The 27,097-nt window shown below is 39.9% G+C and overlaps 1 protein-coding gene and 1 non-coding gene across 15 annotated transcripts in view; both read right to left on the bottom strand.

Annotated features, from left to right (window-relative positions):
* Positions 1–27,097, bottom strand: part of PUM1 (pumilio RNA binding family member 1) — a 132,245-nt gene that overhangs the window by 34,818 nt on the left and 70,330 nt on the right. For 7 of the 14 annotated variants that reach the window (XM_055255644.2, XM_055255667.2, XM_063627946.1 and 4 more), the window contains 6 exons: positions 24,710–24,980; positions 14,380–14,473; positions 13,118–13,234; positions 7,728–7,879; positions 1,697–1,835; positions 522–665 (listed from right to left, as the gene is read on the bottom strand). In XM_055255644.2, the coding sequence (XP_055111619.2) occupies positions 522–665; positions 1,697–1,835; positions 7,728–7,879; positions 13,118–13,234; positions 14,380–14,473; positions 24,710–24,980 (917 nt within the window). The remainder of the gene's footprint in view (positions 1–521; positions 666–1,696; positions 1,836–7,727; positions 7,880–13,117; positions 13,235–14,379; positions 14,474–24,709; positions 24,981–27,097) is intronic. The other 7 variants (XM_055255658.2, XM_063627941.1, XM_063627943.1 and 4 more) reach the window with 2 other exon arrangements.
* On the bottom strand, positions 1,507–1,579 carry LOC129469301 (small nucleolar RNA SNORD103/SNORD85). Its single transcript, XR_008652989.1, has one exon. It is a non-coding gene; the product is annotated as a small nucleolar RNA SNORD103/SNORD85 (small nucleolar RNA).

The raw sequence follows: 27,097 nt of genomic DNA, 5'->3' as shown, positions 1-27,097 counted from the left end.
ACACATCCTTCAAATTCCTATTTTAGCACATTGCTATCTTCTAGATGTTCCTGTTATTGTTCCTAATTAAAAAAAAAAACATATAAACACTTAAAGTAAAAAACTATTACTCCTCCCAACCAAATGTATTATTCTGTCACTTCTCACTACTCTTTCCCACTTCCTCCACTCCTGCCCCTGTGGCAAAAAACAACCCCTCCTCTAAAATTATCTTAAAATAATGACTTGGATTTCTGCCACCAAAGCCATTTTATGTGAGTAATGCAACTTCTATGTTCTCAGTGGAGCCAGACCTTGCTTCTAACCAGCTGGCACATGCCACCCCCCACCACCGACCAACCCCCAACAAAAAGGAGAATCCACCTAGGTCACTTATTGCTTCTGATCTCTTTTTGAAACATTACAGGGTAGAACTGATATACTGAGAATTGCCGAAAGTGTATTTCAACATACTTTAGGAATCTCACTATCAGTCGCCACTTTTAGATCTCTGGCAGGAGTCCGCTCAGAAGTGCGCTCACCTGCTTGTGCAGCTGAGGAACTAATGATGACTGGGGCAGGAGCTACAAGTCGAACGGGAGCTCCAAGACCATTTCTCGCGCCTGCATTCACTACAAGGGCACCAGTTTGGTCATAGTAAGCAGCAGGAGCCAGCACCGGATAACCTAGGAATATCAAGCCAACAGAGAAATGTGTATGTGAAACAAACAAGTATCTCCTGGGCACCAACATATTGTCAATAATCACAAACTCAGCTTTGGGGTTGAATTGACCTAGATTTATATACTGGCTCCATCACTTAAATAAACAGAGGCTACAAATGATTATAAAAATCATAGTACTTTCATACTACATAATAATCTAAGAACAAATATCCTGCAAAATAGCAGGAAAAATCTAGATAGGCTTTAAATAACATGGTCTTTCAATATTATGTGAGATAGAATCTCCAAATCCCAGTTTAAGCCATATGAAAAACTGCAGGTGACTTCCTAAGAACACGCAAAGGCTCAGTAACTAAAAAACAAATGAAACAGGTTAAAGTTATTTATTGAATTCATAAATGGCTCAGTTAAATTGGCTATGCTCTATGATCAGTAAAGGTCCATAAAAATACACTGACATCTCTTAAAGACTTGTTTCATATGTAGAACATCAAACTACATCTAATACCATGCAAAGCACCAAACCACCTGACAGTGAGCCAAAAACAACATATATTCAAGATGTGTCTATATAAACGTGTATCTCAGAGGTAGGCAGCTAAAAAGGACCCCTACTATTGGTTTAAGAGAAATCTTAAAAATGTAAGGGATGATCCTATCAAGGCGTACCAGAAATTTCTCACTAATCATGCTGTGCAAAAACATCAACATAAGACTAAGCCTTGTAAACTAGCTTGGCCACTCCATCTGTCCCTAATTCTGAAACAGAAAACAACCCACCAAGGAAAAACCACATATTCCAAGCTGCATGGACATTTAGATACCTCCAATATGACTTAAGACTGGCTCAGAACAATGCTCTCATCAGTGAACTATAGTCTAAGTGAGGGCAAGTGTGTATCATCCCTGCCAGTCCCCAAATCATGACAAGCCTAAGCAAGGTGAAAGCACTGCTCATTCCCCTCTGTAATCACCTCAAACGTGCAGCCTTTTTCCCTGCCAAAGTATTAGGAATAACAATGCAGCCGCACCTGGCATGCCTGCTGCCAGACCTTGTCCAAATGCAAGGGCAGAATTCACTGCTGCAGCTGCCACAAGGGGATCTGTTTGCTGTCCCTGCTGGTTCTGGTTTGGGGTCAAAGGACGTTGGCTGGCTCCTCCACGGAGAACCTGGGAAAGGAAGACAGAAACAACTCAACCACTTTCTTTTCATTGGAGAAGACCTACCATATGCTCAGGTTGGGTCAACTGTTAAAACTTAATTGTAAAACATTTTCCCGATAATGGTTTTTATATGTCACAGCTGTTAGGGTATAAACTCAATTAATAACACTTCATAGAGTGGAATTTCATTCTACCATTCTTACTTTAAACACATTACCTTTATAAGCAGCAAAAAGCACAAAAAAGTGATGATTCATTCATTCAAACATTTTATCTCATCTGCCTCATAAAGTTCTTGTGACAATTAAAAGGTGAATTTGGAATATCTGGCATCAGCAAGTGGTAGTGTTATCAAATATTTAATGCCTACCATGTGGCAAATGGGCAAGTGAGACAGAGCAATGAACAAGACCGACAAAGCCCCTGTCCTCATGGAGCTTTTATTTTAATGAATGAGACAGACAATAAATCATACTACATAATGTCAGTGCTCTGATAAAAAGTGGGTGAAGAAAAAAAAAGAGTGTAACAGGCCAGGCGTGGTGACTCACGCCTGTAATCCTAGCACTTTGGGAGGCCGAGGCAGGTGGATTACTGGAGGTCAGGAGTTCGAGACCAGCCTGGCCAACATGGCAAACCCCGTCTCTACTAAAAATACAAAAATTAGCCAGGTGTGGCAGCAGGCGCCTATAATCCCAGCTACGGGAGAGGCTGAGGCAGGAGAATCACTTGGACCTGGGAGGCGGAGGTTGCAGTGAGCTGAGATCGAGCCACTTCGCTCCAGCCTGGGGGAAAGAGCAAAACTCCATTTCAGAAAACAAAAACAAAAAAAAGAAAAGAAAAAAAGAGTATTAATGGGGGTCGGGAGGGGTTCCAGACAGGATGAACGGCGGTAATTTACCCACATATCTAAAGTCAACTGAGTCTCACACGCACACAAAAGATGGAATGAGAATATTTCCTCTTTAACACTAATATATTTATCAAGGTCCACATGGCCCCAAATGAGTTCACCAGATTCGATTTGGTAGGGCTCTCACCTGACTCTATTTCCCTCTCAGAAATTCCACAAACATACGCATTAGTCAAGTTCAGTGCAGAATACCAGTTATGCCACTGTGATAAAGAATCTACATTTTCTTTTGGCGGCGGGGGGGGGGGGGGGGGGCGGCGGCACAGCGCAGGGAACAGACAGGGCCACGCTCTGCTGCTCAGGATGGAGTGTAGTGCGGCACAGTCTCAGCTCACTGTAACCCCCGCCTCCCAGGCTGAAGAGATGCTCTCGCCTCTCCTGAGCAGCTGGTACTGCAGGTGTGCACCACCATACCTGGCTAAGTTTTCTATTTTTTGTAGAGACAGGGTCTCATGTTGTTCAGGCTAATCTCTAACTCCTGGGCACAAGCAATCCACCTGCCTTGGCCTCCCAAAGTGTTGGGATTACAAGTGTGAAGCCACTGAGCCCAGTCAAGGATCTACTTTTTATTAATGAAACATAGACATGAAAATGCTAGCAATCATTATTATTCTGAATGATGTGAAGAATCTATCTCACAAGATCTACACACTCCAGCAAGCAAAAACGCAAAACCCACAAACCAAGGCTAAAATTACTAAAGTTCCTAACAATGTGTTTTGCCATATTGTCAAGTGTACAGTTCTTATCAGATCGCTTTCAATTTCACTGTGTTATTTACAGAAGTTAGACATACGGTCAAGAAAACGGGTACAAATTACTCTTGGTACCAGTGGTTAAAAAAATGTAAAAAGAGAAACACCACTAATAACCAATTAAGTATTTCTTAAGTGAGTATAAGGTGACCAACACTGTCCACACTGGCAAGAAGAGATGTGTGGACACTTAATTTGCCCAATCTTTTACTTCTATATCAGTAATCAGTAAGAATTAACAAATGATCTTGCAGATTTGCTGGAAATATCTGAAATAATGTCTTTAAGCCACACTGCCTGATACCTAGGAGATCATCGATAACCAACAGCGAATCACTATTATCAAGATATTATATAATTTGTTTCTGACCTAAAGAACCTAACCAACTTTGTAAGAGAAAGTGTGTTTCAAACTACACATATAGAAGAGTCGGGGGGCTGTACAGGTGAGTTTTGCCAAATGCTTAGAATTTACATACCCTATAACTCAGAAGAGATCTCCCTCTAGGATAGGTAAATAGCAAGCACAGAAATATGGAAAATGCTAATAGTTCAAAATCGCTGAAGATTTTAAAAAACAATGAAAGCATTGCTTTCATATAGAATATAAAGAAGTAGGTTTATGTTTGATGAGGTGTTCTGTGAAAGGGCAGGCGTGGTGCCGTGGACAAGGCACCTAAAGAAAGAGGTAGTCTAAGACTACTGACCAGTCTTGTAATAAGGAAGGAAAACAGTGTTAACTTTTTGTCCACTCTCTAGAAATCTGTCCAGTACCCCATGTACAAATAAAAGTCCTTCAGTTATCCGCCAATATTCATATATTTTCATTTCATCAATAGCTGTCAAATCCATGATTTTATGGAAACAAAATATACAGTTTCACAAGTAACATTTTAAAGTCTAATAAAATCTACAAAATGACTGAATTTATAAGAACTGTCCTAGAACAGTCAGCTTGCCTAGAACACAACATATACTTTCTGATAAAATACAAGGGCCCAAAAGGCCAACAGCAGAGTTTAAAAAGAACCTCTCATTTTAATTACTATGACAAGGCAGTTTACCAGGAAAATCATATTTTCCTCAAATACTTAAAACCAGAAACTGGCGCCCAATAAAAAGGAACTAAAACAATGGCTGCTAATTAAAAACTAATGCTAAAAACTTCTTCTTAGTAGGGTTTGACAGAACCTGTAGGACATGACAGAAAACTGAAAAGTTAATGATTATTATGTCCATTTATAACAAAAATATATGCATTTAGAGAAGCCATCCAACTTGCCCTAGTTGGAGCTAGTTAATGGCAGAAGAAATACAAGATCTCAGATTTTCTTTAAGTCAAGACATCACAATATGGTCAGAAGACAAGTTGTCAAGACAGAGGCTTATGTTCAAATCTCAACAACTTTGTATTTGTGTGACCCTGGGCACACAAATTGTATTTCCTCAATCGATTTCCTCTCAACTATGAAATTCTATTCCATAAAACGAAAAGTTGTACATCTATCATAATTAGTAGGAGAAATAGAAATTACACGTACAGCACTTAACTCTGTACAGAAAACTTTCAATAAACAGCAGTTATTAGTATTATTCTTGTTCACTGTATTAGAGCTAATTTTAAAACATGGTAATTAGTCTTCCAAATGCATAATAATTTGGCAGTCATTTAAACAAAAAGATGATCACATAAATAAATACAGACTTATCCACAAAGAGCAGTTTTCAAGAAATTTATTTGCTAGATGCAGTGGCTCACACCTGTAATCCCAGCACTCTGGGAGGCCAAGGTAGGCGGAACACTTGAGATCTGGAGTTCAAGATCAGCCTGGACAACATGGTAAAACCCTGTCACTACCAAAAATACAAGAACTACCCAGGTGTGGTGGCACGCACCTGTAATCCCACCTACTAGGGAGGTTGAGGCAGGAGAATCACTTGAACCTGGGAGGCGGAGGTTGCAGGGAGCAAACATGGCGCCACTGCACTCCAGCCTGGATGACAGAGCAAGATTATGTCTCAAAAAAAAAAAAAAGAAAGAAAGAAAGAAATTTATTTAATAGGCCAGGCACAGTGACTCATGCCTGTAATCCCAGCACTTTGGGAGACCGAGGTGGGTGGATCACTGAAGGTCAGGAGTTCGAGATCAGTCTGGCCAACACGGTGAAATCCCATCTCTACTAAAAATACAAAAATTAGCCAGGTGTGGCGGCACACACCTGTAATCCCAGCTACTCAGGAGGCTGAGGCAGAAGAATCACTTGAACCCAGGAGGCGGAGGTTGCAGTGAGGCTCACTGCACTCCAGACTGGGCAACAGAACTAGACTCCATCTCAAAAAAAAAACAAACAAAAAAAGAAATCTGGCCAGGTGCAGTGGCTCACGCCTATAATCTCAGCACTTTGGGAGGCCGAGAAGGGTGGATCACCTGAGGTCAGGAGTTCGAGACCAGCCTGGCCAACGTGGTGAAACCCCGTCTCTACTAAAAATACAAAAATTAGCCAGGTGTGGTGGTGGGTGCCTATAATCCCAGCTACTTGCGAGGCTGAGGCAGGAGAATTGCTTGAACCCTGAAGGCTGAGGTTGCAGTGAGCCAAGACTGCACCATTGCACTCCAGCCTGGGCAACAAAAGCAAAATTCCGTCTCAAAAGAAATTTATTTTAACAAATCACTCATTCTGTCAACAAATTATTTACTGAATTTCCTTATATATATGGTATGAGAACTGTATCTGTTGCCAAGAAAATCATTTTATAGTGTCCAAATAACGGAGAATTTCAAGACTGGTTTTTTTTTTTCTATAATTGTGTGGAATCTAAAAAAAAAAAAAAAAAATTAAACATACACCCTCTGAGTAAGACTGATGTCAAGCAAAAAATTCTTGTTGGGATCATTTAATACATTCATATATGAGCAGGGTGTTTTGTCTCAAATGACAGCTTTTATCTGACAATGCGTATCGAAGCCTAAATGCTGATTTCATTTGCTCCAGAAAAACTCCATTACTAGGAATTTTTTCCAAGGATAAACTTATGTAAAGGATGTTAATCAGTCTCATTTAGAACACCAAAATACTGATATAAATGAAATATCAAATATAATAGACTAGTCAAAATAAAGTATCCTTTGGTGGATTTAAATGTACCTAGTAAAAATGTCATTTAAAAGAACACTAAATAACACAGTAAAGTATGAAATCAGAATGTAAAACCACATGGACAGAATAATGACAATTTTGTAAAATATTAAATAATAAGGCTAAAATAACAGATACCAAACATATTAGCATTGGTTTTCTGACATAAGGATTTAGGGTAATTTTTTTTTTCAAGTTTTCTAGTTTTCCACAGCTTCTATCAATAAAGAGGTGTTATTGGCCAGGCGCGGTGACTCACGCCTGTAATCCCAGCACTTTGGGAGGCCGAGGCGGGTGGATCACGAGGTCAGGAGTTTGAGACCAGCCTGACCAACACGGTGAAACCCCGTCTCTACTAAAAATACAAAAATTAGCTGGGCATGGTGTAGCGTGCCCGTAATCCCAGCTACTCAGGAGGCTAAGGCAGGAGAATTGCTTGAATCTGGGATGCGGAGATTGCAGTGAGCTGAGATTGCACCACGGCACTCCAGCCTGGGCGACAGAGCTAGACTCCATCTCAAAAAAAAAAAAAAAAAAAAAAAAAAAGGTGTTATTCTAGCAATCAAGGAGGAAATGACCGGTTTAAAAAAATAAAAGATGTAGTTTTGCAGTTTACTGTCCTTTTCTCAACTCAAATAAAAAGCTAACACAGATATGATAGGTTTAAGATTTACATCCAATCCAATAGGTACTATAAATAAGCACTCTAAAAATCTAGTACCCCTGCTTTGGTGTCAAGCCCCTTGCAAAACCCTGAAATGATCTGAAAGTGGTGCTTAGCAAGCAACTACAGTATGGCAGAAACAAAATTTTACTATAACTTTGAAGATCCACTTTGACACTTGCAGCTAAGCAATTTCCCTATAGGTGAACTGGTTAGTATCATTACCCCACCTAGGTACAGTAGTGTCTAATATATAAAAGACATTCCAAAAGAGTAGTTAAATCTGAGCCTGAACTCAGACACACACACATACATACAAGAGGAAATCCATGCATTCACAGTGTTTTTCTGTTAGGTGCAATATCACCTATTAATTATCCACAATACTACAATTCCCACTTAGAAGAGGTAAATTTTGTCTACATTTACCTGCTGCTGTCCTTGCTGAGCCTGTGGGGTGGTCTGTTGATTAGCTGAATTAGTTGCTGCAGCGGCAGCAGCAGCTTGCTGCTGGAAAAGACTGGCAGGGTAGACTCCCCAGGGAGTAACTCCATAATACTGGTGAGGGACCACAGCTGGGCCTAAAAATAGCAAAGGAAAGGTAAAGAAAGTCTGAACTACTGAGGCTCATCTCAGGCTTTCCAAAATTACATCTGACTCAATAGATCCTACTGTAAAATATTAACTTAAAAGTATATATTAATTTCTGCTAGCTAATCATTAACTCTTTTTAAAGAATAATAAACATTATATGAGATCCTTACGCCAGTCTTCTAATATAATCCAGGCCTAGAGAAGAAGCAGTGAGGAATGAAACATGAGAAAACTAAAAGGGGGAATCACTGATAGAAGGGTTCAATTTAAGAACAGATGGAGGATGTAGGATGGATAGAGACAATATCTGTTGGTAGAAGGGAGTAAATGGAGGGTTTGTGTGCTTAAAGTGATGGAATAGGCAAAAGATTAGGATGTATCCCATGTTCAATGATAATGGCACCTAAGGTGATTTAACAGAGTGCTGGTGTTTCATTAACTCCAGAAAAATGAACATCTATCAGTCTGACAACAAAGCCCAGACACTCAACTGAACCTCCACTGCAACTTCAAAGTTGTTGTTACTGTTTGTTTGTTTTTTTTTTTTTTGAGACAGGGTCTCTCTGTCACCCAGGCTGGAATGCAATGAGGCAATCTCAGCTCACTGCAACCTTGACCTCCTGGGCTTAAGTGATCCTCCCACCTCAGCCTCCCTAATATCTGGGATTACAGATGCACGCCACCACACCTGACTAAATTTTTTTTTTTTTTTTGTAGAGGTCTATGTTGCCCCAGGCTGGTGTCGAACTCCTGGGCTCAAGCGATCCATCTGCCTTGGCCTCCCATACTGCTGGGACTATAGGCTTGAGCCACCAGGCCTGGTCCTATTACTATTTTTAAAGTCACAAAGGCATTCAACACAACTACATTCAGACACTGATATGTGAAATTTTAAATTTAAGTCAACGTTGAACACAAACAGAAACAAAAAATACAACACCTTGACTTGTTACAGACCTGCTGAGAACCTTAAAGAAAATTAAGCATTCTCTGTAACCCCAGCATTATGGGAGGCCAAGTTGGGCAGATCACTTTGAGGTCATGAGTTCGAGACCAGCCTGGCCAACATGGTGAAACCCCATCTCTACTTAAAAAAATATATAAAAAATTAGCCGGACATGGTGGCAGATGCCTGTAATCCCAGCTACTCGGAAGGCTGAGGCAGGAGAACTGCTTGAACCCAGCAGGCAGAGGTTACAGTGAGCCAAGATTGCACCACTGCACTCCAGCCTGGGCAACAGAGCAAGAAGTGTGTCTCAAAAAAAAATTAAGCATTCTGCTTTAATCCAAATTATCTGTTCATTTTCTTTGGCAACAAAGTACAGCTGCAGTAGGCCACATAAAGTACATAACAGAGATGTAACACAGTTATGCAGGTAACAACCCAAGTGTGGCAGAAATCTAATCATAGAATTCCATGACGAAGCTGGTAGCAAGAAACACCAAAGACACATCTGCTAACCAGGAAACGGGCTCAAAGCCAATTCTTCCAATCTGCTGAAACATATCTCCAAACTGAACTTCCTTAAAGCACAGAGTTAAATATTTCCAACTTGATTCATCAACAGTAACCAAACCTTCCTTACACTGAAGTTCTGAAGAGCTGTTTCAAATATTACAGCTACTCTGATGCAACAGCTAATTCTGGAGAAACACATACTTCATTAAGCCAAAATAAATAGACACATATTCTTGTTTTTCCCCCATTTTAAGCTTCTAAAACACAAATAAGTCAAATTGTACCACTGCCCAATATAAATATGTTTTGACATTTCTAATTTGGTGTTTTCTATACCTGTGGGCTTAAAAAAGATTAAGAAGCTCTGTTTACAAGCAAGGGTGCATGCACATTGAAACACTATAGCTGGGTACAGAATAAAGGTGTTGCTAAGAAAAGTTGTGACACTATGAACTATTTTACTATAAGAAGAAAAGGGGTTAAAACATTTTTAATTTGTCAGAAACTGAACAGCCTAAAAGCCATGTATACAAGTTAAAAAAAAAAAAAAAAGAGTGATAGAGCCTCATACTCATCTGATTAGTGTTTATAAAGCAGGGTGGTCTTGGGCAGTTAAAGAAAAAAATAAGAGAAAAAACACAAAAAAAAAGATCCTAACGGTGCCTTACTTTCCTCGCCTGTAAAAATGGGTAAACAAGTAGAGTGTTCCTTAACCAAAGTGCTTGGGACCAGAAGTGTTACAGATTTCAGACTGTAGACTATGTGTGTATGCAAGAGTTATCTTGCAGATGTGACGCAAGTCTAAACACAAAGTTCGTTTATGTTTCATATACGCCTTATACACATAGCCTGGGGGTAATTTTACTTTTCTGTTGGGGATGCTGAATAAATGAACCGTGTGTTATATGCCTGTGGTTTTGACTATGACCCATCACATGAGATCAAGGTCAAGTGTGGAATTTTCCACTTACGGTGTTAGGTTACTACTCAAAAAGATTTTGAATTTTCAGATTAGGGATGCTCAACCTGTAATGCATGTTGGGAGTACAGCCGTATCTACCTTGAATGAGTGGCTGCAACCTGCAATAATAGTGCCAACGCTCTCCCAAAAGCCAACAAAAGCGAACCTTTACTGGGCAAGGACTGCTATTACTATTAACATCTGCATTATTCTCTAAATGTTCTCAACTGGCATTTCTACTACTATACTCGGGTCACATGGCCTAAGGTTAAATTTAGGAAAACACCCCAGGGCAAATCAACTGAGCTTGGTACATCAGGACGCCTACTTCAATTCCGGTGTGACTGACACCCTCTAAGAAATACACATTTTCATAGTTTTAACAGTTAACATTTCCTGTTATTTGTGAAGGTATTAACTCATTTTCACCCTGGCTCAACTGACATATACAAAAAACAAGATTCTCATCACCAAACTACCATCTCAGTGACAGCAGCAGTGTCAACCCTCAGACCAGTTCTTTGTTTCAAGTAACATAAATTAGTAAAGACTTCTAAAGAAAGTACAGAAAAGACAATTCAAGACAGACAGCACAGGCATTCTATATACTATAGTGAAGCATATGCATGAGCTTTGGAGTTAAACCTGGTTCAAGCCCCAACTCTACAACATTTAAATTGTGTGACTTCAAATGAGATAGCTGTCTCTAGGTTGGGCACAGTGGCTCACAACTGTAATCCCAGCACTCTGGGAGGCCAAGGCGGGTGGATCACTTGAAGTCAGGAGTTTGAGACCAGCCTGGCAAACATGGCGAAACCCCATCTCTACTAAAAATACAAAAATTAGCCAGGCGTAGTGGTGGGCACCTGTAGTCCTAGCTATTCAGGAGGTTGAGGTGGCAGAATCACTTGAACCCAAGAGGCAGAGACTGTAGTGAGCTGAGATCGCACCACTGAACTCCAGCCTCGGCGACAGAGCAAGACTCAGTCTCAAAAAACAAAAAAACAAAAAACAACAAATAAGGCAGCTGTCTGAGCCACAAATTTCTAATCTCTAAAATCATCATCTGACAAATCACATGAAAGAAAAGCATTCAGGACAATGCCTGACAAAAGTTAAGTGCTCAATAAATATTAATGATGGTAAGCAGAGATCATTCTCCTACGAAGAGCTTTCTGTTTTCCCCAAAAGGGGGATGACCACGGACAGACAGATGACCCTATGTTAACTATGTTCCCATCATAACCATGCCAAAATGTAAACAATTTTTTAAAAAATCTAAGAAACGCTAGGCTACGTTTAAGTTCATAATTGCAAATTATATGCTACATAATAAGAAGTAAAATTTCAAAGTAATATTTAGTCATGATTAACTTGACTTGGAGGGATCTTCCCCCAATGAGTATCTAAACTGGAAGACATTTTGTTTGTCCTAATGTTGAATTCAACCCATCATACATTTATGGCCCCATCACGGTGATGGTAACTGTGCAACACTGAGTCAAATAACACAGATGCCTGTCTTTTAAAAATCTAGTCTCAAGGGAAAGAAAAAAACACTCCCAAGCTGGGCACAGCGGCTCACGCCTGGAATGCTAGCACTTTGGGAGGCCAAGGCAGGAGGATTGCTTGAGCCCGGGAGTTTGACACAACACTGGCCTAGGCAACACTGGCGAGACCACCCCATCTCTACAAAAAATTTAACAATTAGCTAAGTGTGGTGGTGCACACCAGTAGCCCTAGCTACTCAGGAGGCTGAGGCAGGAGGATCCAGTGGGCCCAGGAATTCAAGGTTACAGTGAACTGTATTCACGCCACTGCATTCCATCCTCGGCAACAGAGTGAGATCCTGTCTCCAAAAAAAAAAAGAGAGCGAGAGAAAGAAAAAAAAAAAGAGGGGAAAAACTCATGTATACATCCCATAAGCAAATATAAAAACAGTGCAGTAATTAGCCAGCTAGGGCACTTCGCAGGCAAAGAATGGGAAAAAGAGCTTACTACAGAAGACCACAGTGACCTAAGACAGGTGCCTAAACCAATGCAGTATCTGCAGCAAACTAAAATCAGATCTGTATTGCTACAATGCATGGTGTCAGCCAATGGCAGTCAACTAGGAAGGGAATTGGGTGGTACATATGTAGAGACCTGTATGAGGCATGGTGATAGAGCCCTATATGCTGTGGATCCCAACCCTAGCTAATCCACAGAATTATCTGGAAGCTCCTTAAAAATACTGATTCCAAGGAACAAAACACCACCACCCCTACCCCGACTCCAAGTAAGCTGTAACGATCAGCCACGTTTGGTAATAACCGTAGTATGCCATATTAGGGTAGAAAAAAAGGGAAATCAATAAAAGGTTTAAGCAGAAAGATGAAGAGGTAAGATCTCAGTTTGAAATCATTTTCTTGAACAATTTAGAGGGGAAGAGGAGGTGAGAGAGGCAAGGAAATTAGAAATATATGAGAGACCAGTAAAAGTACCTGAACTATATGATAGACTAGAGGTGGTAGGCGATCTGGGCAAGGGGAGAAATTCCCAAAATATAAATGAGCATGTGGTGGCTCCATGGATCAAAAATACATATGCAAGGGGTATGTGATTAATTTGCCTTTGAACATTTTCAAGTCTGAGGGGCCTATGATGCAGCTACGGAGAGATATTAAGCTGGCAGGTAGATGGCACTGAAAATCTGGATAATCTCCACTGGAGACATGGATTTGGGAAAGAGTATAAAGAATGCACGCCCATCTCAAATGACTTTTAAGCAGGTGAGAAAATCCCTCATGCAGCAGAATGTCTCACCTAGTGTCGCTGCTGCAGCCAATCCAGCTGTGTAGGGGTCCGTCCCTGGGGGAGCAGCGCTGATGATGTATGGATTGGGGACAAACGCAGCGGGAGCTAAACCTGCTGAAAACATACCTGTCAGTAAAAACAAACTTGACTAAAACTGCAGCCCTATCAAATACCTACACAGTTTGGCTATTCACTCCAGGCTGTAGATAAGGAAAAAATGAAAAAAGAGAAGACGGGACAGGTTGAGGGTAAAGAGAAATTTTAAAAAGATAACTGCTATACTAAAGATTATAATGAAATGTTTATATAGTCAAATTTTACCTTTGCTAAAGAAATATTTAACTTAAAACTGTATATACAGTTATAAATTCAGCATAATTTCTAAAAGACTATTAAAATTGTAACAGCCTACAATAGAACAATTTTAAAGACTAATATTAAAATGGGATGAAGTATTTATTTCTATTTAAAACAATTTTCCAAACAGTTTTCATGAAATCATATGTATGGGTATTGATAAAGATTACCATCCACAACTATACATTATCAGACCCAAGGACTTTATGCCTGGCCTTTATTTATTTAGGTTGGAAGTAAGTATATTCTTCTACAGCCCATCACATCCAAGATTAGCTATCTCCTTTCTACTCAATCATGCCATTTTGACACATTAAAAAAAAAATTCTACTTCTACTTGTTTACACTGAATGCACTCTATTTCTAAGAGACCTTAAGCAGGTCCAAGGGGAAGAAACGTCTAGGCGGTACAATGAAAACGCTCAAAACTTTAACAACTGCTACAGGAAAAGGGCAAAGCTACTTTAAAATCGGTAATTATATGAGAATACTTTTAAATTTTTTCAATGCATACTTACTGGAAAATGGATTTATACTGTTTGTTCACAAAATGAGAAGCTGATATATTTACAGTCTATAGAACCACAACTTATTTAATCAATGTCATCCAAATCTTACCGAAGGAGCTAATGTTAGTCACCAGTCACTACTGTGACAAACACTTTAAATCCTGAAACAGCTGAGGTAGGGCAATGGCTGAACACTGAAGAAATTTTATGATGCGGGTCTACAAGCTATATGTCAAAACTAATGTGGCTGGAAACGACTGGACAAAAGGAAGAGGCCACTTACTCTGTCTGAGGGATCTGTCTGAACTTTTATAATCAGTTTAAATTACTGGGTTTCACAGCAACCAGTTATCCTAAAATGGTGGCCACACCTATCACGAAAGAGCTATGGGCTTAAGGACTTACCGATGTGCGGCTGATGAGCAGCTGCCAGTGCATACTGCTGCTGCTGAGCAGCTGTCAACTGCTGGACAGCAAGCGCATTAGGTCTTTGGAACAGCTGAGGCAAGAGGAAAAACATGGTGTGGTTAGGGAAACTGTCTTACAAAATCATTTAAAAACCTCTCTGACTAAAAATTTTAATAAACACTTGTTTAGGCACGATACCTTAACAATAAATGTTCTCACACTCTACTTCATTCCCACGGGATTAAAATGTTTCATACTTCTGTTCTCCCTGTCTCTCTTTCTTTACTTCAATTTGCTGTGTCCTGGTTCCATGAGCTGACTGCTTCACAGACTATATGTCCCCTGAACCACAAGTACACACTCTCTCTCACACATACACACACATATATGAGATACATAATCTATATCTATCTATCTATATATCTCATATATATGCATTCAAAAGCCCTAAAGATTATCAGGTCTACAGGTCCTGCCTGATCCAAGGCAAAGTTAAAAATTAGACAAATGTACTACCAACTGATTTGTCACATTGCCCCTAGTGCTGAATCTCCTTTCAGTGCTTTCAAGACCCCACAAATAACTGAATTAATCCTCACCTACTCACATTTTGGAGAAGAATATGAAAAGTGTTCACTTCATCCTCTGAGCTGCCTCTTCCTGGGAAAATGGTATTGAATAACTTCCTCAACTAGTAGCTTATCCTAATGAGTAAATTAAGACACCTGCTCAACTTTGGGAGCTCAGAGTCTTCTGGGATACTAGTCTTTATATGCTGAAACTAAAACAGCAGAAACACAGCCGCTACTAACAAAACTTGCACTATGAGCTCACACCTAGCACACTTCTTAGTTCTAAAGAAAGAAAGTTCAAAGGCCTTAACAACACTAAGAATGTCCTATGATTCTACCTTAATACAAAACCAGTCATTCACTCACTAATTCAACAAATATTTATGAAATAAATGATACCTGCTAGGCACTGTGCAAGGAACTAGGGATATGACAGTCAATAAAACAATACATAATCCTGCCCTGATGGAGATTACATTTTAGTATGAGTAGTATTGGTACAAAGGGGGATGCCAGTAACCTAATCTGTGGATCACCTTAATGGGCCTCCTTCCAAGGAGTCATACTGAAGACTTCAATGTTTGCTAAAATCAGACTGAAAGCACTTACTGAAGTGACCTCCCTGGATAGGACCTTCAACCTACCTGCTCTTCCTACAGGATTTTTCAACAGCTCAGCTGACATTGCTGGATGATGTTTAACAGACACCATGGATCTTGAATTACAGATGTCCTCATAAAGAGACCTGATTGTTTCAGACATTAGGAGATAATGTCATTCTACCAACTCAGCTTAATTATTGTCATGACTGGACTTACTCTTATCTTAGGTGGTAGTGAGATTTTATCCTGAGATTTGGCTACCCTCTACACCTCCAACATATGAGGAGGCTAATTTTAGATTAAAAGAAAACAAAAAGTGAATACTTTGAAGGTATTGGCCAATTTCACCTGTTAACTCTTTAGTCTTAGTCTCTGCTTTTGGAGTATGAATGTCAAAAGTAACCATGCACAGATTTCAAAAATACTTTAGTTTTTTTGTTTTTTGTTTTCTTCCCCAAAAGTTAAAGAAAAACTTCATTGCGATACTGGTAAAAAGGAAACAGTATTACTAAATATCAATTATTAAAAAGAAATAGGGGAACTAATCTACTGACAGACATTATCAAAACATTTGTCCTCCAGGAAGGGAGCCAGTCAAGACTATTTGGTAACAGTGTGCTTGTGATTTCTGCAAGTTGGTTTCACATTTCTGTTTTACTAAAGATGTGTCTCACACAGTATTCCCTCCAACAGGAGGCAGTCCACCTAAGAGGGACAGCCAGGAGTGGGAAAATAAGTAAAACAGTAGAAAGCTACTTTTAAATTATTTCCAAGGTTGTGAAAACATCTCATAGTTCCACTAAATATGTACTGCCTCTTCAATGGGTTTCTGGAATTTTCTTGGCCTAAAACCTTTTGCAACATTTAACATATCAGACACTGCTTGCGCTAGCTGCTTCTCTCTACCCTTCTTTGCCCTACTGCAAACAAAAGAATTCATTTCATTCAACGGATGTTTTTCGAGCACCTATTATTAGGTAGGTGCTGTGACATGGAACTGGGGAAATAAAGACAGTATGTTCAGAACACAACTCTTAAGGGTATCTCGATTTATTAACCAAAAACAGTAGTCCACTGCCATTCCACCTGACTTACCCTCACTTCATATATTTTTGTTAGTTTGAAGAGTCAGAGTCTTACTGTCACCCAGGCTTAAATGCAGTGACGTGATCATGGCTCACTACAGCCTCAAACTCCTGGGCTCAAGCAATCCTCCTGCCTCAGCCTCCAAGTAGCTGTGCATGTCACCACGCCTGGCTATTTTTTTTTTTTTTTTTTTTTAACTTTTTTGTAGAGATGAAGTCTGCGTTGCTCAGGCTGGTCTGGAACTCCTGGGCTCAAATGATCCTTCCACTTTGGCCTCCCAAATGACTGGAATTACAGGCGTGAGCCACCACACCTGGGCTATGTATTTTTTTTAATATTACATGTCAGTCATTTTATGTATGTGTACTATATCTGTAAATATACATGGAAAAACATGGCATGTGGGAATACCACAAAAGTAATCATTCCATACAACACTAGCTTGTGGTTTTCACCACCACATTAAAACATTCTGAAAGCAGGAACTATTACTTTTAACCAAAAGCAAACACGCCTTACAAGAGACCCCAGATAGCCTATGTTTGAGAGCTGATTAATATCTTAGAAATTATGGTGAATAGAAAAGGATTTTCTTGAGACCATTTTGCAGTAAACAACTTAACAAAAGTAAATTATACATCTACAGCAGACAGATTTGATTACAGAATAGATTACAGCAATTTTGGCACATTCTCTTTATGTAAATGGTGCAATATTAACTGGAAATACAGAGTATTCAAAACAAATTGGGTAATTGGCAAGTGACAGATTCCAAAGGATCCTGAAAAACTCACACAAATGCCATCTGCTGGGCAAAGCACTGAGCTCTGCTAACATTTTCATGTTTTCCGCAAAGCAAGGGAATGTCCCATAACTGAGAAACAAAATACCGTGAGAGCTGGGGGACACGCTTAAAGGTCAGTATAATGATAAATGTGACGCTGTTAACTATAATTCACTTGGGCAGATTTCACAAGTTGTTCAAGAGTCTGAATGCTGGGGAAAACGTATCATCTACTTCAAGCATATCAAGGTTCCTAATAAATACTGAAGGCATAGTTTAAGAAGTAGACAAGCTGGTTTGCCTCCTTTCCCTGTCACTATATTAAAAACACTCTACAGGGCTCTTATTCCAGAAAGGAATCCGGGCAGCCAAAAACAACCAATATAGTGACTGACATGTAGCTGGCATCTTATAAAAGATATCAATAGCAGTTGCTGACATAAAAAATTATGGCATTTTTTTCTAAACCTGGAGGAGTAATGTCTAAATAAGGAGTTAGTAAATACAAAAGACTACCGCCCCCATTCCCCCACCGCCGCCGGCCACAATAAAATGTACTGCCAGCCCTGACTTTTTTACCAGTTTGAGACTATATACGTAGTAGACAGGGGTTAAGAGCACTGACTCTGGAGCCAGACAGCCTTGGTTTCTATCTCAGCTCACCAGTGACTTGCTGTGTCACCTCTGGCAAATCGCTTAATCTCTCTGTGCCTCATTCTCTTCTCTTTAATATGACAATAAAGATAATATGTAACATGGCAGGTTGCTGTGGGGATTAAAATTAACACATGTAAAGTATTTGTAAGAGTCCTTTATGTGTGATGTTCTTTCTGATGAATGGGGAGAGCACCCCCAACAGACTCAGCCCTTCTGAGAGTCACCCTTTACAGTTCCTTCCCAGAGCCAGGCAGCCCAAGCAGACCAAAAGCAGAGGGCGGGACTCCTCCTAGTCTGTATTAAGAGTCGAAATCAGCCAGGCACAGTGGCTCATGCCTTTAATGCTAGTATTCTGGGAGGCAGAGGCAGGCGGATCACCTGAGGTCAGGAGTTCGAGACCAGCTTGACCAATATGGAGAAACCCCATCTCTAATAAAAACACAAAATTAGCCGGGAGTGGTGGTGCAGGCCTGTAATCTCAGCTACTCGGGAGGCTGAGGCAGAAGAATCGCTTGAACCCAGGAGGCAGAGGTTGAGGTGAGCCGAGATGGCCACTGCACTCCAGCCTAAGCAACAAGAGTGAAACTCCATCTCAAAAAAAAAAAAAAAGAGTGAAAATCTCACCACACCAGGACCACCAGCTGCTATCAGTGGGTCACAAAGATAACAGGGAAGACAGAAAACCATTTTTGTTTTTATGGATGAGTACTTTCTGCATTATACTACTTTAAGAAAAAGCTATGTGGTTGAATTTGAAGGTGAGACAACTCCGCCTATTAAAAGGCTCTGCGTTTCTAATACAAAGTTCAAAAGAAACAGCCTGAAGCTAGAAACCAAAATAATAGCTATTTGCATAGCTTGTACTAGATGACCTTCAAACAAGTCCCTAAACTTCACTGATTTTTATTTTTATTTTTATTTTTTTGGAGACAGAGTCTCGCTGTGTCCCCGAGGCTGGAGTGCAGTGGTGCGATCTTGGCTCACTGCAACCTCCGCCTCCTGGGTTCAAGCAATTCTCCTGTCTCAGCCTCTGGAGTAGCTGGGATTACAGGCTTGTGCCACCACACCTGGCTAATTTTTGTATTTTTACTAGAGACAAGGTTTCACCATGTTGGCCAGGCTGATCTCAAACTCCTGACCTTGGGTGTTCTGCCAGCCTCGGCCTCCCAAAGTGCTGGGATTACAGGCATGAGCCACCGTGCTTGGCCTCTTATGTGTAAAAATAAAATAGCTGCCCTACTTCATGGGGTTGTTTTCAGGGTTCACAGAGAAAATCCCTTCGAAACAGTAAAAGCACTGTATCAATGATGGGATTGTAAAATTTTAAGAAAAAGGTTTATTTTGGAGTCATTCCTCAGCATATGAAATTGTGAAATCTTGTTACTGTTTGAAGCTTCTAGATAAAAGCCCAGTTTATACCAGGTTATTTGAACTACTGCAATGATCAGCTAATGATTACAATGATTTTTGGTAGGCGCATACAAATTAAACCATGCTGCTAAACTAAAAAAAACATCACCATCATCATCATCATCTGTGCATTTCTTTGGCCGATGAAGAATCTGATTCCAAAACAAATGATTTCTAAGGTCCTAGGGAAGAACAAAACACATCCCTTCACTAAGTATATTAATACCTTTTGAGAAAAACTTCACCATAAGTAAAATTTGAACGAAGTCAAATAACAATAGAGGTAAGCTTCAACTGATCAATTACTAGTCACTCTTTGTCAGTTACTATACACACAACACTTGATAGAATAATCATTTGTAAATTAAAGAGAAAGTTGAGCATATTAAATACCTACATTAAAAGTATATACACACTTGGCCTCACAAGAATGACAATCACACTGCCACACTTTTAACAACACATGCCGATTTCCACTCCCCTCTGACTGTGGTCGTGCAGGAATGAATACCATACTTCAACTTTCATTTTCAGAATATTGAATCTTTGTTAAAATTCATGCTTAACAGATGAGAGTTTTAGTACAACAGTGTCCAATTTTGTAAAACATATGACATTAGGCTATTTTTAGATTAACCGAATTATAAATAAAGATCAACAATACAATTAATTCTACACTGATATAATCCTGGCTTTGGTTTGTGACACGTTTGTAATATAATACAACCTAGTAATAATTTTTTTTTTTTTTTTTTAAGACAGAGTCTCGCTCTGTCGCCCAGGCTGGAGTGCAGTGGCGTGATCTCAGCTCACTGCAAGCTCCGCCTCCTGGGTTCAGGCGATTCTCCTGCCTCGGCCTCCGGAGTAGCTGGGACTACAGGCGTGTGCTATCACGCCCGGCTAATTTTTGTATTTTTAGTAGAAAGGGGGTTTCACCATATTGGTCAGGCTGCTCTCAAACTCCTGACATCATGATCTGCCCGCCTTGGCCTCCCCAAAGTGCTGAGATTACAGGCGTGAGCCACCGCGCCCGGCCAAAACCTAGTAATAACTTTCTAAACTGCATTTAAGGAAACAGGCAACTGTATAGCATTTTGTAAAAAATAAATACTGCTCCAACATCACAGTACAAAATGACAGCATGAAAATTACCTTTTCCCTATTTGCAGGCTGCTCCATGTCATGTATCTCATTATAGGCTGATAATAAGTTTGATGAAACCAGCTTATTACACCAAATCAAAGCCAAGATTGAAAGAAAATATAACAAAAGAGAGAATTACTTATTTTGTCAACCTCCAAACCAGATTCCTATTCTAAAAAATCACAAATAAAGCAAACCTGCCATTTGCAGCAAACAACTCTAAACCAAGAAAAATGATCACCTTTGTTGCTTATTTCAGAAAGCCAAGATAAAAAGAGCAGAATGTGCAGGAAAATATGTGCTGCACTAGATGTCTGTTCAACCCTCACAATCATCAGTACTGAGACTTCCAGCTGGTTCTCAAGGCCTCCAGGACCTGGACTCAATTTTCAAAGGCATCTGTACCTCCTTGTCCTCTTCTACACTCATCTTCTACTCCCTTCAGCCTAGGACCACACCACGGTCATTCCCAGCTCCATACCTCTGCTCTGACCTGCAACAAAATGTATTCCACCTGTCCTTCAAGTCAGTTGCGTGCAACCTTTGTCCTCATTGAGCCCTCCCCTTGTCCGATAGGATTCAGAACCCATCAATTTAGCACTTAGTTCCCAAATGTTCCACTACTGTTTAATTCAGAACCCAAGGTTCCTAGAAGGACACAACAGTCAACAGTTAACTGAATAGTAAGAGTAAGAGAATGTCTCAAACTGCTGCTAAACTCACACTAACCACAAACAACTAAACTATAATAATTAAGTAATTCCTCCTTTAAAGTGTCTTCTCATTTCCTATAGGCAACACAGCATAAGACTCCCAACACCATCTCTTCAACCTCTCTAGTTATTTTTCTTCAACTTAAACCACCAACCAGACTGACTACTTCTACATTATCTACTGAACACATATCTGTTTTACTATTTCCTCCATTAGAATTCTCATTTTCTTCCTATATAAAAAAGCCTTTCAAGGCACAGCTAAAGAACTACCTCTTCTGGCCGGGCACAGTGGCTCATGCCTGTAATCTCAGCACTTTGGGAGGCCGAGGTGGGCAGATCACCTGAGGTCAGGAGTTCAAAACCAGCCTGGCCAATGAGGCGAAATCCCGTCTCTGTTGAAACTACAAAAATTAGCCAGGCACAGTGGTGGGTGTCTGTAATCCCAGCTACTCGGGAGGCTGAGGCAGGAGAATCGCTTGAACCCAGGAGGCGGAAGTTGCAGTGAGCCAAGATCATACCACTGCACTCCAGCATGGGCAACAGAGTGAGACTCCGTCTCAAAAAAAAAAAAAAAAAAAAAAAAAGAACCACCTCTTCCACAAGTCCTTCCCTTCCCAAGAGACCAGAGTACCCTCTCCATAGTTGCAGGGTTCCAAGGATATGGGCATAAATGGTCTCATCACTTGTCATCGAGTACTTCCATGCACAATTTAAATGATAAAATGAGTTACAATGACTAAACTGAGAGCAAATCAAGAGGACGAAAGGGAATCTTACTCTATTCATGAGAGATATGGTTGGCTACAAAGAACAAATGATATGAACAGAAGGCTGTATCTGCAGAACACAAATCTGTGGTCTCCCTGAAGTTATCTACAAAACTGAGTGTCAGAGAATTATGTACATTTTTCTCATGAGAGAGACCATGGCTTCTGATCAGATGACAACACAGTGAGCCTTAAAATACTAAGTTCTGATCCAAGAACTAACTTTCCTGGATATTACACAGTATAGTTATTTGTATATAAGGCGTAAGCTGGATCCAAAGGACACACATATTAGAAAACACAGTAGTTCTCAAAGAGTAGCCTCCAGACCTCCTGAAAGGCTAGTTCCAAATTAGATTTTGGGAAGCACATTACATACAGAGGATGCACTGGGATATTATAATAGGGATGGGGGAAAGTCCCCTGAAACCTTGTTCTGCTAAAGCAATGCAGAGGAAACGGGATAAGGTTCAGTCTTTGCCCTCAAGGAGCTTACAGTCTGGCAAGGACTATTAGACAAGTCATTACAACACAAGACAAAACATGGTAACACCTTCTCTTAAAGGAAACACAAAATGCTACGGAGTTCAAGGGAGGCAGACATGACAGCTTTTTGGTTTGGAGACTAAGAAAGGAAGGTGACAGTACTGAACCTTGACAAATGAGGTGGACGTAAATTAGAAATGAAAAGTAGAATAAAATGTAACGAAAACCAAAAGGACACGGGATAAAATGTAAGAAACAAACACCAATTTCCAATAGAAAAGGAATCCTTCCTTCTTGACAACTACTAGCTCTTATACAGGAACACTGAGAGATTGAGGGTCTTAAAGATACTAGGAGGCTTATGCCAGTGGTTGCCAGGTATGCTATTAGGGCCCCCGGTACAAGAATGTATAAAACAAACTACTCAGAAAAGAATTATGGCCCATGAGATAAAACAACACCCACATCACGACAGTGGTATGTCTGTGTAAAAATGCCTCTATGTTGCAGCAACCAAGACATGCATAGGAAACCTGAATCCAACAAGAGATTAACTTTCAAAATAATGTTTACTTTCAAAAACTGCTGAGGGCAGCCTTGGTTTTATATTTTTGAATAAGTGGTAGCTATGATATAATCATGCTAACTACTTGTAGGTACATAGAAGTACATTTCTGTTCAAGTTCTAATAATTGTCCAGCCTCCAAAAACTGGTAAAATTATTTTGAAACCAAAGATCAATAAACCAAAAAAGAATCTCAACTCTAATTATGAAGTAAAGAACAGTTAAAAAAAAAAAGAGAGAACCATATATTTTTGTTCATAAGAAATCTGAGACAAACTCTTCTTAAAAAACACAGAAAGGGTTAGATTGCATTACACTGGGAATGGAAGCTAAGAACCAAAAATGGCCATAAAGAAGAGAAAAAAGCACAGAAAGTCAATTCATATGGGGAGGCCAGCATACCTACTAAGAACTGCACAGAGAAGAGTGTACACTTTTAGTTTACTCTGAAAGACATTTTGTTAATTTAACCTTATATGAATATGCACATTCACACAATCCCTTAAAGGTATTTATTGTTCATAAACCACACAGGAGACTTAAAGGGAAACTTCATATGTTTAACTTTTTACTCTATCAATCAAAATTCATTTAGTATCAGCTATTTATGACAATAACTAAAGGTACAACATGGCATAACTAATCTCCAAAGACCATACGCTAATTTCCCTACATAGAATTTCTAAACTTCAAAATGAGATGCTAACCTTTTAAACCAGAAGTCTGTATTAACGATCTACTACAAAACTACTAAAGAGTAACAGAAATTCACAGTCAATCAAACTGCTTCCACCACACGGGAGAACTTAACAAGATTGGAAAACTAACAGCCCCTCTTTCGTAGTTCAGACAGCTGACTTTTCTTTAAAAAATAAATAAATAAACAGAGATCAGTTAACCCTAGAGGTAGTCCTACATGTCTTCAAAAACAGAAGGTAGACATACAACATCTTCAGGGACTTATGAATTTAAAAAAAGAAAAAGAGCCAAGCAATTTCATGGTAGATTTTAAGTTGAATGATTTGTGTGTGTGGTTTTCTCTGATCGCATTCTAATACTTTTGAAAGATGCCAAATCCTTATCTATGTTATCTGGAGTAACTTGTTTAACTGTAAGACACAACTGGTAAGATGACCTGGCACTACACTCCTGACAGCGATGGATAGTAGAGTTTACTATTTTAAAAATAAAACAAACCAACAGCATCACAACCACATAAATCTTCAGAGATTAATTTAGCACCCAAGGGGGTTGTGTTACAAGAGGCAACACTACCTCATCCACTCCCCAGCTGCTGAGGAGAGCCAAAGGAAGTACATACAGAGCAGGGTGGCCTCTTGCCAGTGACCTCAGCATAGGGACCAAATGAGCTTCATGAGGGGACTCTGTAAACCTACATCACTAATAAGTTCATAAGGGCTAGCTATGGATAGCCTGAAACAATGCCACCTCCTCCCCCCCATCCCCCCATCCTTAATTACTTGAACAACGTGCTGGCTGGAGGGAGAGTACAGAGGGTGACAGAGACACACACAGTACCTGTTGTTGAGAATTGTAGTCAAAAAGTCCCACAGTTGCTGCTGCTGAGTCCACAGGTACCTGCGTGCCTGAATAATCAAACTGAAGAGGCTCCATGCCCACATGTTCCATGGGGTCCAAGGGGACACTCTGGGACTCCATGTTGGAGAAATCCTCCACAGGCTTGGCACCATTGGTGCTGGTCAGCTGGGCTAAGCCCTCAGAACCATTCTGGTTTGGACCCAGAAGATCCACTTCATTAGCAGAGTTCTGGCAATTACCAGGGGTACGGCTAAACAGAGAAAGTAAAGGGCATTAAACCTTATTTTCAGTGGGGAGGGACTACAGCAACCCAAGTTTAAGGACAATGTCCTCAACATAGCTCATTATCAACAGTATTTAAAACTATTTCTGTAAAACAACCAGAGATACTTTACAGGGCTTACAGGGTTACATCTTCTAAATTGATGCTTCTATTGCCGGCAATTCCATGTAACTCACCCCTTAAATTCACATTAATTGCTATTAATTTACATCCCTTCACCAAGGGGGCTGGGTTTGAGGAAAACTGAAATAAAGTGGAAAAATCACTGTCTGTAGCATCCATGAAAGCAGATCCCAAAATGCAGGTAGCAAAATATGTCCCATCAAAACGCAACATCTACTCTTTAAATACAGAGACAATGGGAAAAGTTGGTTTCTGGGGAAAATTCCACAACTCAGTGATTCTAAAAAGTTTTTATGTTCCTGGCATATTTGTGAGGAAAGAAAGAAAATGAAAAAAGTTTTTACATATCGTTGGTATTACTGACCAATGCTGAAACTAACTCCCCTTTCTAAGAAACCAAAATAAGCAGACTATTCCAAAGTAGTACAAGATGAACTCGTTATCTAGGATATGCCCCTGTTAAGGAGACAATTCTAAGAGTAATGGGAAGATGTAATTTATCATCCAAACCAGGACATGCCTAAGATTAAAAAAAAGGGGGGGGGGCACTATTGATAATTATTGATAATTATTGTGGGACACAAGGTTCTGGGTAACCCAGGGTCTACCATCACCTTATATAAAAGGACATCAGGATTATATGATCCAAAATCAGACTAATATATAATATTATATTATCAGGAGAGTGTAGCCTGTGGCAACATTCAATGCCCTTCTTCTCCACCTCCAACCCCCTACCCCCAAAAATCCTGTAGTCCAGTAGCTGGTACATATTAAATGTATTATTCTGGTTCCTTCTCTTTCTTTCTCTCACTCACACACTCACCACCACCATGACCAGCCCCCATTTAAATACAACAAAATACTGCTACAGACTGCTGGATATTCAAGGTGGAGAGGACACCTGAACTCATCTGAAAGACCTTAGGTAAATATTTATTACCCTGTGCCTAAAATTTTTTCCAAAGATTGTAATTCAGGCCGGGCATGGTGGCTCGAGCTCACACCTGTAATCTCAGCACTTTGGGAGGCCAAGGCAGGGAGACCACTTGAGCTCAGGAGTTCAAGACCAGCCTAGGCAACATGGCAAAACCCCATCTCTACAAAAGATATAAAAATTAGCCGGGCATGGTGGTGCGCAGCTGTAGTCCCAGCTACTCGGGAGGCTGAGGTGGGAAGACTGCGTGAACTCAGGAGGTGGTGGCTGCAGTGAGCTAACTTCGTGTCACTGCACTCCAGCCTGGGTAACAGAGTGAGACCCTGTCTCCAAAAAATAAATACATAAAAATAATTTTTAAAAAGTTTAAGACTGTAATTATTTACACGTGCAAGATTAACGATAATTAGGAATACAAAACAACTGACACTTGTCCTACAACGATGGTGCAAAATACATTTTCATTTGGACTTTGGCAGACATTAGAACAAGCAGAGGGGTGTGTGTGTGTGTGTGTGTGTGCACGCACACACATTAGCTTTAGACTGATATTAAAATTACTCAAAATTAAATTCTCTGCCTGTACTATCACACTGGATATTTTTTTTAAAAAATCCTCTACGTGTATATAACTGGACAAGGATTTTTATAGATTTTTCAAGAAGAATACGTGCCAACTGTGGAAGATAAATATACATTATTTTAATACTGTGTAACTTAAATAATAGGGTAAAGCCTGTAAATTAATCATGACCAGAGATGGAATGAGAGGCATCTGCAGAAGAGATATGATTAAGAACAAATCATTTAAGCTGCATCTCTGGTTCTTCAAAATGAGGAAAATGATACCTGGTCCACCTACCTCAAAAGGAGCTCATGAGACTCAAATGAGATAATGCACAAGTTCTCAGCTGTTTTTCCCTCTAAACCAGCAGAGGGATATGACGTACTCCGTTAGTAACCATAGCTCTCTAATATATGACACACTCCATTAGTAACCATAGTCTCTAATACAGTAATTTGG

The sequence above is a fragment of the Symphalangus syndactylus genome, chromosome 12, assembly GCF_028878055.3.
Source record: "Symphalangus syndactylus isolate Jambi chromosome 12, NHGRI_mSymSyn1-v2.1_pri, whole genome shotgun sequence".
Taxonomy (NCBI): domain Eukaryota; kingdom Metazoa; phylum Chordata; class Mammalia; order Primates; family Hylobatidae; genus Symphalangus; species Symphalangus syndactylus.
Note: the sequence above shows the minus strand (reverse complement) of the source record. Positions and strands in the feature narration are given on the sequence as shown.